At 43.5% G+C, this 12,361-nt stretch overlaps 1 protein-coding gene across 5 annotated transcripts in view; it reads left to right on the forward strand.

Annotated features, from left to right (window-relative positions):
* The window catches only part of MAP3K3 (mitogen-activated protein kinase kinase kinase 3), a 72,693-nt gene that overhangs the window by 13,631 nt on the left and 46,701 nt on the right, over positions 1-12,361 (forward strand). For 4 of the 5 annotated variants that reach the window (XM_055258632.2, XM_055258631.2, XM_055258634.2 and 1 more), the window contains one exon: positions 10,894-10,934. In XM_055258632.2, coding sequence (XP_055114607.1) covers positions 10,894-10,934 — 41 coding nt within the window. Of the gene's footprint in view, positions 1-1,661; positions 1,817-10,893; positions 10,935-12,361 lie in introns of those variants that run through there. The other variant, XM_063628300.1, reaches the window with a different exon arrangement.

Here is a 12,361-nt window from a genome sequence, read left to right on the forward strand (position 1 = left end):
CAAGAGGGATATTCTTCAGCAAAATTCTGAAAGCAGAAAAAGACAAAGTCTCAGCAAATGCATTTCTAGGAAAGATGGGGTAAGAGGCAGTGCGGGGAAGATGTGGGGGAGAGGTATTTATAGCCTAGTATAATGAAAGGAGCCTGGTGATATTAATAATCATTTAACATAGGACTTTATAATTCACACAGTTACACATTTATTATTATTATTGTAGTTTCTGTTAGCCTAGGCCTGAGATAGAATGAAACAGTTTTCTTCATTACCAGTTCTTCTGCCAGAAAATCCATGCTTAGGAAGAGAGAGGAATGAAAGATCAAAACCTAATTTAAATGGTGAAGAGTTGCCAAATTTGGTTAAGAAATGTCTAATTGGATTACAGATTCAAATTACAGAGTCCCAGTTGAAAGAAACTAAGCATTGTGGCTAGCTGGAAAGGTTGTTTATTCAAGGGTGGAATGGTGCTGGCAGAGGCAAACAGCCTTTCACTATGAGAATGGCAGTGCTGGCTACAAGTCAGAGTTGAGACTAGCACAGCTTCATGGGGCTCAAGCTTGGCCCAGCAAGGAAAGCCAGAGGAGCTGTGGGTTCATTAACAGGATTGTTTGGGGGCTGAGGCCTGGAAGAACTGAAAAATCTAATTTAATATCTCTGCTTGGCAAGACTTGAGACATCCTCTTCCCTAAGTAAACAAGCTTGGTAAGTAATTGAAAAAGAGAATGGATTTGAGAACAAATAGGCAGCTATGGAAGTACATGGGCAGTGAGCTATTAACTATTTTCTAGGAGGTAGATTCTGTATTCTCTGTATTCTTTTTTTTTTTTTTTTTTTTGAGACGGAGTCTCGCTCTGTCGCCCAGGCTGGAGTGCAGTGGCGCAATCTCGGCTCACTGCAAGCTCCGCCTCCCAGGTTCATGCCATTCTCCTGCCTCAGCCTCTCCGAGTAACTGGGACTACAGGCGCCCGCCACCACGCCCGGCTAATTTTTTGTATTTTTTAGTAGAGACGGGGTTTCACCGTGGTCTCGATCTCCTGACCTTGTGATCCGCCCGCCTTGGCCTCCCAAAGTGCTGGGATTACAAGCGTGAGCCACCGCGCCCGGCGTATTCTCTGTATTCTAGCAGTACAGAGAACACTGTAAACTAGGAGCATTCTCTGTATTCTCCCTTTTGTATATCGGGTCTCTGGAAGCCTACAGCACGGTTAGAGCTGACTGAATATTCTTAGATGTGTGGCACATCCTACGTGTGTCTGGGTCCTGTGGATAGTTTTGCAGGCCATGATGTGCAGTGTCCCTTTAGCAGTCATTAACTCACAGTGAGTTATCAATGGGTGTTAGTTCTCTATGGGTCTGACAACTTAGTATAGTGAAAAGAGTGCTGGCCTATGGCTGAACATGCTGGAGAAGAGCTTGCCTGGCCATAGGGGCAGAGCCACGCAGATCCAGCATGCATCTCCCATGTGCCAAGTGGAGCCCCCAGACATGAAGGCAGCCACACTAGCAGAGGGTGACGAGGACAATGACATTGACCTGTTTGGCAGCGACAATGAGGAGGAAGACAAGGAGGCAGCTGGGCTGTGGGAGAAGTGGCTGCGGTGGAATGTGGAGAAGAAGGCCAAGAAGACTGTGTTGGTGGTCAAGTCCTCCATCCTGCTGGACGTCAAGCCTTGGGACAATGAGACCAACATAGCCCAGTTGGAGGCCTGTATGCACTTCATCCAGCTGGACGGGCTGGTCTAGGGGGGCCTCCAAGCTGGTGCCCATGGGCTACAGTATCCGGAAACTGCAGATTCAGTGTGTGGCGGAGGACGACAAGGTGGGGACAAACTTTCTGGAAGAGGAGATTACCAAGTTTGAGAGCGTGTGTAGAGTGTCAGCGTTGGCAGCTTTCAACAAGGTCTGAAGCCTTAGAGAGTGTGTGTGTGTGTGTGTGCGCGCGCGTGCGCGTGCACGCGCACGTATGCAAGTGTGTGAGGCCCTGCCACGATTAAAAACTGATCAACCAAAAAAAAAAAAAAAAAAGAGTGCTGGCCTAGGAGTCATAGAGTTGTTACTCATCTATTAATGTAGGATTTTATAGAGTGCTTTCAACAACAGTTAACATCAATGCTATAAGCACGTGTATAAGGTTTACACAGCTTTTACACAAAGATATTGAGTAGAGGCAGGAAGTATATCCGAGCCTTCTGATTCCTAGTCACAGTAATTTTACCATGTATAAGTCATATAACCTTTCTGAAGTGAGTTTTTCCATCTGAAATACAGACTTAATACTCACTGTGTCTACCTCTTAAGATTGTTGTAAGATCATAGACAGAATGTGAAATATTTTGTACATTGTAAAACAAATGTACAAATGTAAAGTTGTAGTGGTTATGTCACTTCTTATGTTTGGCACTGCGGGTGTGAGCTTTGGGGAAAGCTTCTAACTAGAACCGTCCATAGTGTTGTGGAACTGAAAGGATTAAGGTTTTTCTATCTTTATGGGATTATCATTACTGTTTACCTGATGATCTTTGCAAATTTCTGAAGCTAGCCTAATTTCTGAAAATCCCAGTGGAGGAAGAAATGGAATCCTTATTTCCATGGATTCCTGTTTCCCTTGAATCTTATCAAAATGGTAGGTAGATACTTGAACAGAGTCATGGTAGGTAGATACTTGAACAGAGTCTGGGCTCTGGATCTAATCCTCCAGATGTTCACGAGTGGGTGCTTCAGAACAGAAAAGCTGCTTTCTTCATGATAGGCACAAGCAGGGCAGGGCCTTGGCTATCATTTCTAGAGGAAGAGAATTCCAGGAGCTGTTCCCCCAGCAGGGTCAGTGATTGAGCAGACTGTCTTTTGCTTTCAGTGTGAAAGACCTGGCTCTTCAGGACCTCCCTTGTCTTTCAAGGGTTGTTGATAAGATGGGCTGGCCAGTTTGAAAATAAGATATAAAGCAACACACAAGCCTGACATTATATTTTGTAAGAAGGTTGCTTTGTAATCATCTCTTCCACTGATCTCTTACAACTTTCTGGAGTCATGCTTAAAAATAAAATTTTAATTTTTATTGTATTTTTTTTTCCTTTCATTCACTTACTCTCTTTGGCAAAATAAGGACTGCAATTCCAGAAATGTGGGGAGGCATCAAAGGTATGTAGCAAATGCAGGGAGAGAAATCAGTACAGAATCAGAGCGAGGATAAGAAGAATGATGGCTAACTGAAGCCTTTTTCAGGTCAAGTTAGTTCATAAACCTTTGGTTAATAAATCCTGATTTTTCTGGATTCTTGAAAGCTTTTTGGGCTACATGTTCAGCTGTTGAGTCCAGACTTTGAGATAGTCATTTCTGCTTTAGTGTTATTGTCAGTTATTCGTGTTGCTCCTGCTGAGTCCCTGAATCTGTAGCTCAACCTGACAGCCTCCACTGTCTTCTCTCCTCAGTGTGGCACTCACTACTGCTCTCACTGGATTGCCTGTGGTGGGGAGGGGACATGAAGCTGCTTAGACCTGAATTTCTGTACTAGAACTTTTTTCTCAGTAGCTGACACCCCCCATTCAGTTTAACATGTACCTATGGTCAAGCTTCTCAGACACACAAAAGAAATATATGTCGGCCAGGAGTGGTGGCTCAGGCCTGTAACCCCAGCACTTTGGGAGGCCGAGGCAGACGGATCACCTGACCTGGCCAACATGGTGAAACCCCGTCTCTACAAAAATACAAAAATTAGCAGGGCATGATGATAGGTGCTTGTAATCCCAGCTGCTTGGGAGGCTGAGGTGGGAGAATCGCTTGTACTCTGGAGGTGGAGGTTGTAGTGAGCCGAGATCACTGCACTCCAGCCTGGGCAACAGAGCAAGACTCCATCTCAGAAAAAGAAGGAAAAAGAAAGGTATGTCATATTCCCTGTACCCCAGGAATCATGCAGTCTTAATGGGAAATGAGGACTACATGAAAAAAAGAAAGTATGATATTACTATGCCTCACGGTGTGATACAGAGAGTAAGTGCTATAGAAGGCCAGGAAAATGAAAGATGAGCTTGGGCCAAAAGAGCTATGGAGTCATTTCAGGTGGAAGGGCACTTGAACTAGGCTGTGAAGGAAGTATAAACAGTTAGGTAGAACGGAGGAAGGGTGGCACTCCAGGTCAGGAAACAGAATGATTAAAGGCCTAGGGGAAGAAGCAAACATGGCATGTATCAGGAAACAAGGTGAGCACTGATCTGGCTTTAAAGGGGGATCCCTGTGGGGAACAAACAGTGTGAGATGATCAGGTAAACTGAATGAACCTCAATCCCAGAGGGCTTTGAGTGATAGCAGAGAATTTAGACTTTATTCCATAGATAATGGGTATCACTGATTACCTTATGAACAAAGAAGGAACATAGTGAAAAAGGTGATTGAGATGGTTGGAACTATAGAGGAATGCAGAGTGGGTTGGAAATGGGGAGCTGAAATGTATCCTCGCTCTGATTCTGTACTGATTTCTCTCCCTGCATTTGCTACATACCTTTGATGCCTCCCCACATTTCTGGAATTGCAGTCCTTATTTTGCCAAAGAGAGTTAAGTGAATGAAAGGAAAAAAAAAATACAACAAAAATTAAAATTTTATTTTTAAGCATGACTCAGGAAAGTTGTAGGAGATCAGTGGAAGAGATGATTATAAAGCAACCTTCTTACAAAATATAATGCCAGGCTTGTGTGTTGCTTTATATCTTATTTTCAGCTTTATACATTTATAAATGTATAAAGATATAATGCTTTATATCTTATTGACTCTGGGATCAAGGGGAAAGGGTCTCACTGAAGGTGATGTCAGGGAGAATGGGAAGCAGAGTCTTATACCGGAGGCCTTTGAGATGAGAATTGAAATTTGCTCCCTGGCTGTGAGGGGGAAAAAGAAGGAAAGAATCAAGCATTACTCAGAGGTGTGAGCCTGTGTAGCCGGGAGCACAGCAATACCAATGTTAGAAATAGTGACACTGAGCCAGGCATGGTGACATGCACCTGTAGTCCCAGCTGCTTGGGAGACTGAGGCAGGAGGATCACTTGAGCCCGGGAGCTCAAATCTGTAGCGCACCATGATTGTGCCTATGAATAGCTACTGCACTCCAGCTTGGGCAACATAGCGAGACCCCATCTCTGAAAAGAAAGTAGTAGTTGAGAAGGGAGACTAGTTTAGGAGAGTAGTTGATATAGACACATATGGCTAGATTGAGTTTGAGATTACAGTGGGAAAAAACCTCAAGAGTGTGTGAGGTATGTGTATGTGTGTATGTTGATTTTTGCTGGTCCATAATCTGTTATCCGCAGTTTTGAGATCCAAACAGTACTACAAACTAAAGAGGTATTTTTAGTTTTTAGTTTCTATTTATTATTTTTTAATTTGTAGCAGACTTATTTGGCAACCAGACCTGTCCTGAATAGACACAGGGCAATTTATGGTCTTTCTTTATTCTACTTATAATTGTGAATATTCATACTTTTCATTGCAAAATTAGGATAGCTTGGATAAAAAGCATGTACTGTTAACAAATAGACTCCAAATCTCAGTGACTTAACACAGTATGTCCAGTACAAGGAGGGGGAGAACAGTGTTACCCACAGTTACTCAGCAACCTGGATTGAGGGAGACTCCTGTCCTAGGACATGTACCTGCCAGGGAAGAGAGTATAGAACTTGATTCTGTTCCTAGCTCTTGGTCAGAACTAGGGACAAAACCCCCAAACTAACTTTTAAGAGGTCAAGGAAATACTTGAGCGTTCTGCCTCTACCATAGTACTGTCTCAGACACCCCCCACTCCACTCCCTGGGGAGGCATGACGTGATTTATAGAACATGTACCATACTACCCCTCTAAATCCAAAACATGCATTCTGAAACACTTTTGGCCCCAAGAATTTTGGCTAAAGGATAATGGACCTGTATTACCATTTACCAACCACTTGTATATCAGGTACTGTTCTAATCACTGTACCCAATTATATGATTTAATTCTTTTGATAATTCCTTAAATTGGATACTATCATTCTCACTTTACAGATGAGGAAACTAAGTCATAGGTTAAGTATGAGGCTGCAGTGCCATTACTTTTTTTTTTTTTCCCCCCTGAGATGGAGTCTTGCTCTATCACCCAGGCTGGAGTGCAGTGGCGTGATCTCGGCTCGCTGCAATCTCCACTTCCTGGGTTCAAGCAATTCTCCTACCTCAGCCTCCCGAATAGCTGAGATTACAGGTGCCCGCCACCACACCCTGCTAATTTTTGTATTTTTAGTAGAGATGGGGTTTCACCATGTTGGCCAGGCTGGTCTCGAACTCCTGACCTCGTGATCTGCCCTCCTTGGCCTCCCAAAGTGCTGGGATTACAAGGCCACCATGCCCAGCCTAGTGCAATTAGGTTAAATGGCAAAAACTGCAATTACTTTTGCACCAACCTAAGTTCGAGGTTACACAGCTAGGAAGTTGTAGAGCCAAGATTTGAAGCAGGCAGTTGGACTCCAGTGCTACATTCTTAACAACTACATATTGGCCTCAGATACGTGACAAGCAGATGAGCCTTGCTTCAGTGATTGGGGCTACATATAGAGATTGAGGAATCGTCTATTTAGAGGCCCATTGAGAAGTTGTATGCAGAGCAGGAGAAAGCCAGAAGTCAGAAGTCGCAAGGTTGAGGAATGGTCACGTGTTTGGGGAGGGGTGGGAGAGGACATGAACAAGAGGAACCAGCAAAGAAGCAGAAGTGGTCAGAGTGGTAGCAGGTTCCCTGTGCTGGGATAGAGTCACAGAAGTTGGAAATAGAGTTGGCCACCCACCAGTGTGAAATGCCTCAGAAAGGACAAGAAGAATGGCTAGCTGGAAGGCATTGAATCAGATTATCTTTATCTGAACTTCCCTTATCTATGGCTTATTATGGTCAACCTGACGGGTGAAATTCAGATTTAGGAACTCAGAAGAATTGGGCATATCATGTGGTTCATGGAAGCTCGTAAGGCTGTCATGGCACCAAAGAAGCATCTTTGTTTACACTGCTTTTTAGTCACAGGCTTGGTTAGTCTTAAGTAGCAGTGATTTGTGGTTTGGAACAAAAGTTTAATTCCCTTTCTGAATAAATTCATGTAGAGCAGTGCTCAGGTTATGGCTCGTTATGAAATAAATTTAGTTCCTTCAGTTCCATAAAGGGACTGAGGAGATTCCTTCATTAGTATATCTAAATATAATGTTGTCCCAGGGCTGGGCGCAGTGGCTCACGCCTGTAGTCCGAGCACTTTGGGAGGCCAAGGTGGGTGGATCGCTTGAGGTCAAGAGTTCGAGACCAACCTGGCCAACATGGTGAAATCTCGTCTCTACTAAAAATACAAAAATTATCCAGGCATGGTGGTGCATGCCTGTAATCCCAGCTACTCGGGAGGCTGAGGCAGGAGAATCACTTGAACTCAGGAGACAGAGGCTGCAGTGAGCCGAGATCGCGCCACTGCACTCCAGCCTGAGCAACAGAGCGAGACTCTGTCTCCAAAAATAAAATAAAATAAAATAAATAAAATAAAATTAAAAAGTTGTCCCAGTTAAAGAATGAAAGCTGTTATGTGTGTGTGTGTTTTAACCTTTTTTTTTTTTGTTTTTGTTTTTTTCAATTTATTTTTAAGACAGAATCCTTGCTCTATCACCCAGGCTGGAGTCCAGTGGCGTGATCATGGCTCACTGCAACCTCAAGCCCCCTGGGCTCAAGCAATCCTCTTGCCTCAGCTTCCCAAGTAGCTAAGACTACAGGCATGTGCCACCACAACCAGCTAATTTTTGTATTTTTTGTAGAGATGGCGTTTTGCTATGTTGCCCAGACTGATCTCAAATTCCTGGGCTCAAGCAATCCTCAAACCTCGGCTTCCCAAAGTGTTGGGATTAGAAGCGTGAGCTACCATACCTGGCCCAAAACTTCTAAAAATGAGAAAAAAAAAAATTAGACAAAAAACAAAAACAAAAACCTGAGGAAATGTGTGAATAAACTATGGACTTTAGTTGATATTGATTAATTAATTGTAACAAAAAGAAATACACCATACTAATGTAAGATACTAATAATAGGGGAAACTAGCTGGGTGTGGTGGCTCATGCCTGTAATCCCAGCACTTTGGGAGGCTGAGGTGGACAGATTGCTTGAGCCCGGGAGTTTGAGACTAGCCTGAGCAACATGGCAAGACCCCATCTCTCCAAAAAGTTACAAATTAGCCCAGTGTGGCGACATGTGCCTGTCTGTAGTCCCAGCTACGTGGGAGGCTGAGGTGGGAGAATCAATCACCTGTGCCCGGTGAAGTCAAGGCTGCAGTGAGCCGTGATAGTACCACTGCACTCCAGCTTGGGTGGCAGGAGTAAGACCCTGTCTCAATAATAACAATAATAATAATAATAGGGGAAACTGTGTACAAAGGGGAGAAGGATATATCAGAACTCTGCTGTATACGCTCAGTTTTTCTGTAAATCTAAAACTCTTCTAAAAGTAAAATTTATTAATTAAAATAATAGAGCTACAGCAAGGTATGCTGGGCTGTAGGCAGGAACAGGTAAAAGGATGTGTCACCCACCTGCAGGGGCAGACAGGACTACAAACTTCATAGAGCACTTGGGATACTCCAGATCCAGTTGAGGAAATAGTGTGGGAGGCTGGAGGCCACACATCAGAGCATGGCAACTCTGCTTTAGAGGACTCTTGTCATGGTAATTGTTTAGAATTTCAGGGGAATGAGAAAAAGAAGATAGTGAAAATCTGTTCTCAGTGCCTATGTGACACTTAAGTTGTAGCATAGCGTGGTAGTTAAGAGTCAGGCTTCCAGGGTTCAAATCCTACCTCTTCCTTTACAAGCGATATGACCTGACCTTGGGGGAACTTACTTAATCTTGTTGTAACTCAGTTATTTTCTGTAAAATAGGGATAATAATGGTACTTGTTTTGAGGATCAGTTTAATTAATATATGTAAACACGCTTGGAACAATGCTTGGTTAGTGGTAAATGCTCAATAAACATTAGCTATTATCATTATTATTAATGGATAAAGTGGTCCATGTGTTATCTTAAAGGATAAGAAGGCTATATCAGGGCTGTATTTTTTTTGAGACAGGGTCTCACTCTGTCACCCAGACTGGAGTGCAACGGCACTGTCTCAGCTCACCGCAACCTCTGCCTCCTAGGTTCAAGCGATTCTCCTGCCTCAGCCTCCCGAGTAGTTGGGATTACAGGTGTGTGCCACTACTCACAGCACATTTTTTGTATTTTAAGTAGAGATGGGGTTTCACCGTGTTGGCCTGGCTGGCCTCGAACTCCTGACCTCCAGTGATCTGCCCGCCTCGGCCTCCCAGAGTGCTGGGATTACAGTTGTGAGCCACTGCACCTGGCCTTTAATTGCCATTTTAAATGAATAAAGTAAATTTTCTCAGTTTTAACTTTGAATATGGTAAATACCAATAGATACAATCCACATAAGCAAAAGCTCTTTGGGGTCTTCAATAATTTTTACAGTGTAAATTAGAACCACTCTTGTAATTCATTGAACTGGAAGAGAAGTCTAGTCCCCTAATGCCTTGGGAAAAGGGAGTCCTTTAGGCATCTACCCTTCCTTTCAAACTCACTCCCTTTTCTGTCATCTTCTCTGTTTGCTGTGTGTTCCTCGTCTTCAAATACTCTTAAGCCCTCTTTCTTCCAAGCCACAGCCTATTAATTTGTCTTCTTCAATATAATTTTTCTTCATCGACTATGACTTCATTCTTTCCTTTATCTCTATTACTTGCTGGTTTCCTGCCCATCTTACCTATCTTTTCCTCTACACCTGTTCTTCTGTAATATCTCTCTCCTTTCCCTGTCATTTTTAAAACTCCCTCAAGTTGTTTGTTTGCTCTTCTGCAATATCTCTTCCTCCTTAATTTGTTCTTTGTCATTTTAACACTTCTACTTCCTCTTATTTCTCATATTTATACTTAGTTCTGTTCTTCAATTCATTCAACCACTTAACAGATATTATTAAGCACAAATATTATATGCCATTTCCTTTGCCTGGCACTGGGGATATAGAAACATGATAGACCTCGGGAGGCCGAGGCAAGAGAATTGCTTGAACCCAGTAGGCAGAGGTTGCGGCGAGCCGATATTGTGCTACTGCACTCCAACCTGGGTGACAGAGTGAGACTCCATCTCAAAAAAAGAGAAACATGATAGACCTGATCTCTGCTCTCCTGCAGTTGACAGGCTACTCATGATGGTCATTTAGGAAAAGGCTGGGAACAGTGTATAAGGTCCTACTTTACCCCCAGTGGGGTAGCTTTGGGAGGGTCGTGGGAAATCAATGATGGTGGTACCAATGGCAGCAGCAGCAAAAACCAAATATTGCATGCCTATTATGTGTCAGGTATTTTACTTACATTTAGTTGTCATAAGAACTCTGCAAGGTATGTTTAGGCTTACTCTACAGATGGAAAAACTAAGACTCATAGAGGATAAGTAACTTGCCTGTGGTCATATAGCTAGAAAGCATCAGCAGCAAAATTTCTTTTTTGTCTTCAGTCACATCGGCCAACAAGGAAAGGTATCATGGTCAGGAGGTGATAGAGTGGGAGAAACTTCCAGAGCCAATTGTAGAAATAGGGTGTGTATGAAGCTAGAAACAGCATGTCACAGCATAGCAACTGAGCTGGGCAGCCACCTAGGGATCTTACCCTAAGAGCTTTGTTGTCCCCGATGTTAGAACTGGAAGTTTTAACTCATTGGAAAGGAATGCCCATGCCCATCTGGGAAGAGAAGCTGGACCAGGAGCCATCAGGGATGTATGCCTAATGTTGCTAACGGACAGCCCAAGGCTTACTTGGCAATGGCAGTAGTGACACATTCCAGAGAATTCTCTAACCTGTCTATCATTCTTTTTGGCAGAGTGACGTCAGAATCAAGTTTGAGCACAACGGGGAGAGGCGGTAAGTCTGCCTTCTGATGAGTAGTTGTTTTCATGTATGCCAAAGTTCTCAGATAGCATTGAGTTCATGGAAGTCATTCCCCTGTCCTGATCCCTGTGGGGCCACTGGCTGGGTAATAGGGTGGATTGGGCATAAAGGGAGGAAAGTTTCACCCTTGTCTTGGCCTACTAATTGAACCTTGTTCCTATCTTAGCATTGGAAGCCATTTCAACTGCTGATGTTTTACTATTCTGCTCTATTCTGCTGCTGTGAGGTCTGACATTTTATTAGGAAGTGAGGACTCTGGCCCTACTCAGAGTCATGGCTTTCAGACACACTGACACTGTGTCACCTGTGGGCATTAGAGGGAGGGCAGGATTCTCCTGTGATATGGTGCCATTACTATTCCCAGTAGAGCAGCCCTGGGTTTGTCCACGTCAAGGGTCAGGTTGGTGAGTTAGAAGTTTCTTCATGATGTCTCTAGGTCATGGGAAGCTGCACCAAGTCCATCAGTTGTAAAAGATTTTAGCTCCTTTGAGGACATAGAAAGAGGGAGTTTTTCGGTCTGTGTTCTCAATCTTACCTCATTAGGGAAGTTAAAGTAATGTTACAAAACTCTTCTGTCCTTTTCTCCATTGTCAGTATTTTCATTATTGTTATTTTTTGTGGGAAGCCAAGGTAGAAGTTCTCAGTAGAAAAAATGTGACTGTACTTAATTTCTGAAGTTATTTAAGGAAAAATTCAGAAAGCACAAAGAACTCTGGTCATGGGATATTTGAGACCTTGCATGTTTGTGCATGTGTGGCACATGTACACATAAATGTGCCTTTTGGTGTTTTTTCCACTCTTTGCCTTTCTTTCCCATTGATATACTCCCCCCGCCACCCCCAGCTTTCCTTTGCTTTGAGCATTTGGACAGGTGAAGAGCATACCCATTAGTATGAGGTCTTCCTGCTTTAAGAATCTCACCACAGGACCTTAGTACCTCTAAACATTCTTGATTCTGGTAGTTCTCTGCAGTTGATACCTTTCAGCCTGCTTTGCAGCTGGCTCCAGTGGAGACCTGTGGCTACTATTCTCCCTTTAAAATACACATTCACAAGCCTACAAGGTTGTCAGAGGCAGCCCGGTGGAAACATTGTGGAAAGTGTGGTCTGCAGAGCCAGGGTCCTTCTGCTCCCATGTGAGTTCCAGGCCTGGAGGGAGGAAGGTCTGAGCTCTGTCCCCAGCTGCTCTTCCTGTGTCCTGCCATTAGCAGAGAAGTTAAATTGTCACTTCATTGTTGCTACTTTTCACACTTTCCAACCTGAGTTTTAAAGGGATGGCCAAACTCAGAGCAACAGTTTTCAATCAAAAGCACAATTGTGTTGGAGCCCAATTATGCAGTTAGGCTCTCCTGAATTCCCTGTTCCCAAAGTGGTATGCAGTTACAGTGAGCAGGCTTACAC

Source organism: Symphalangus syndactylus, chromosome 20 (genome assembly GCF_028878055.3).
Source record: "Symphalangus syndactylus isolate Jambi chromosome 20, NHGRI_mSymSyn1-v2.1_pri, whole genome shotgun sequence".
NCBI lineage: Eukaryota > Metazoa > Chordata > Mammalia > Primates > Hylobatidae > Symphalangus > Symphalangus syndactylus.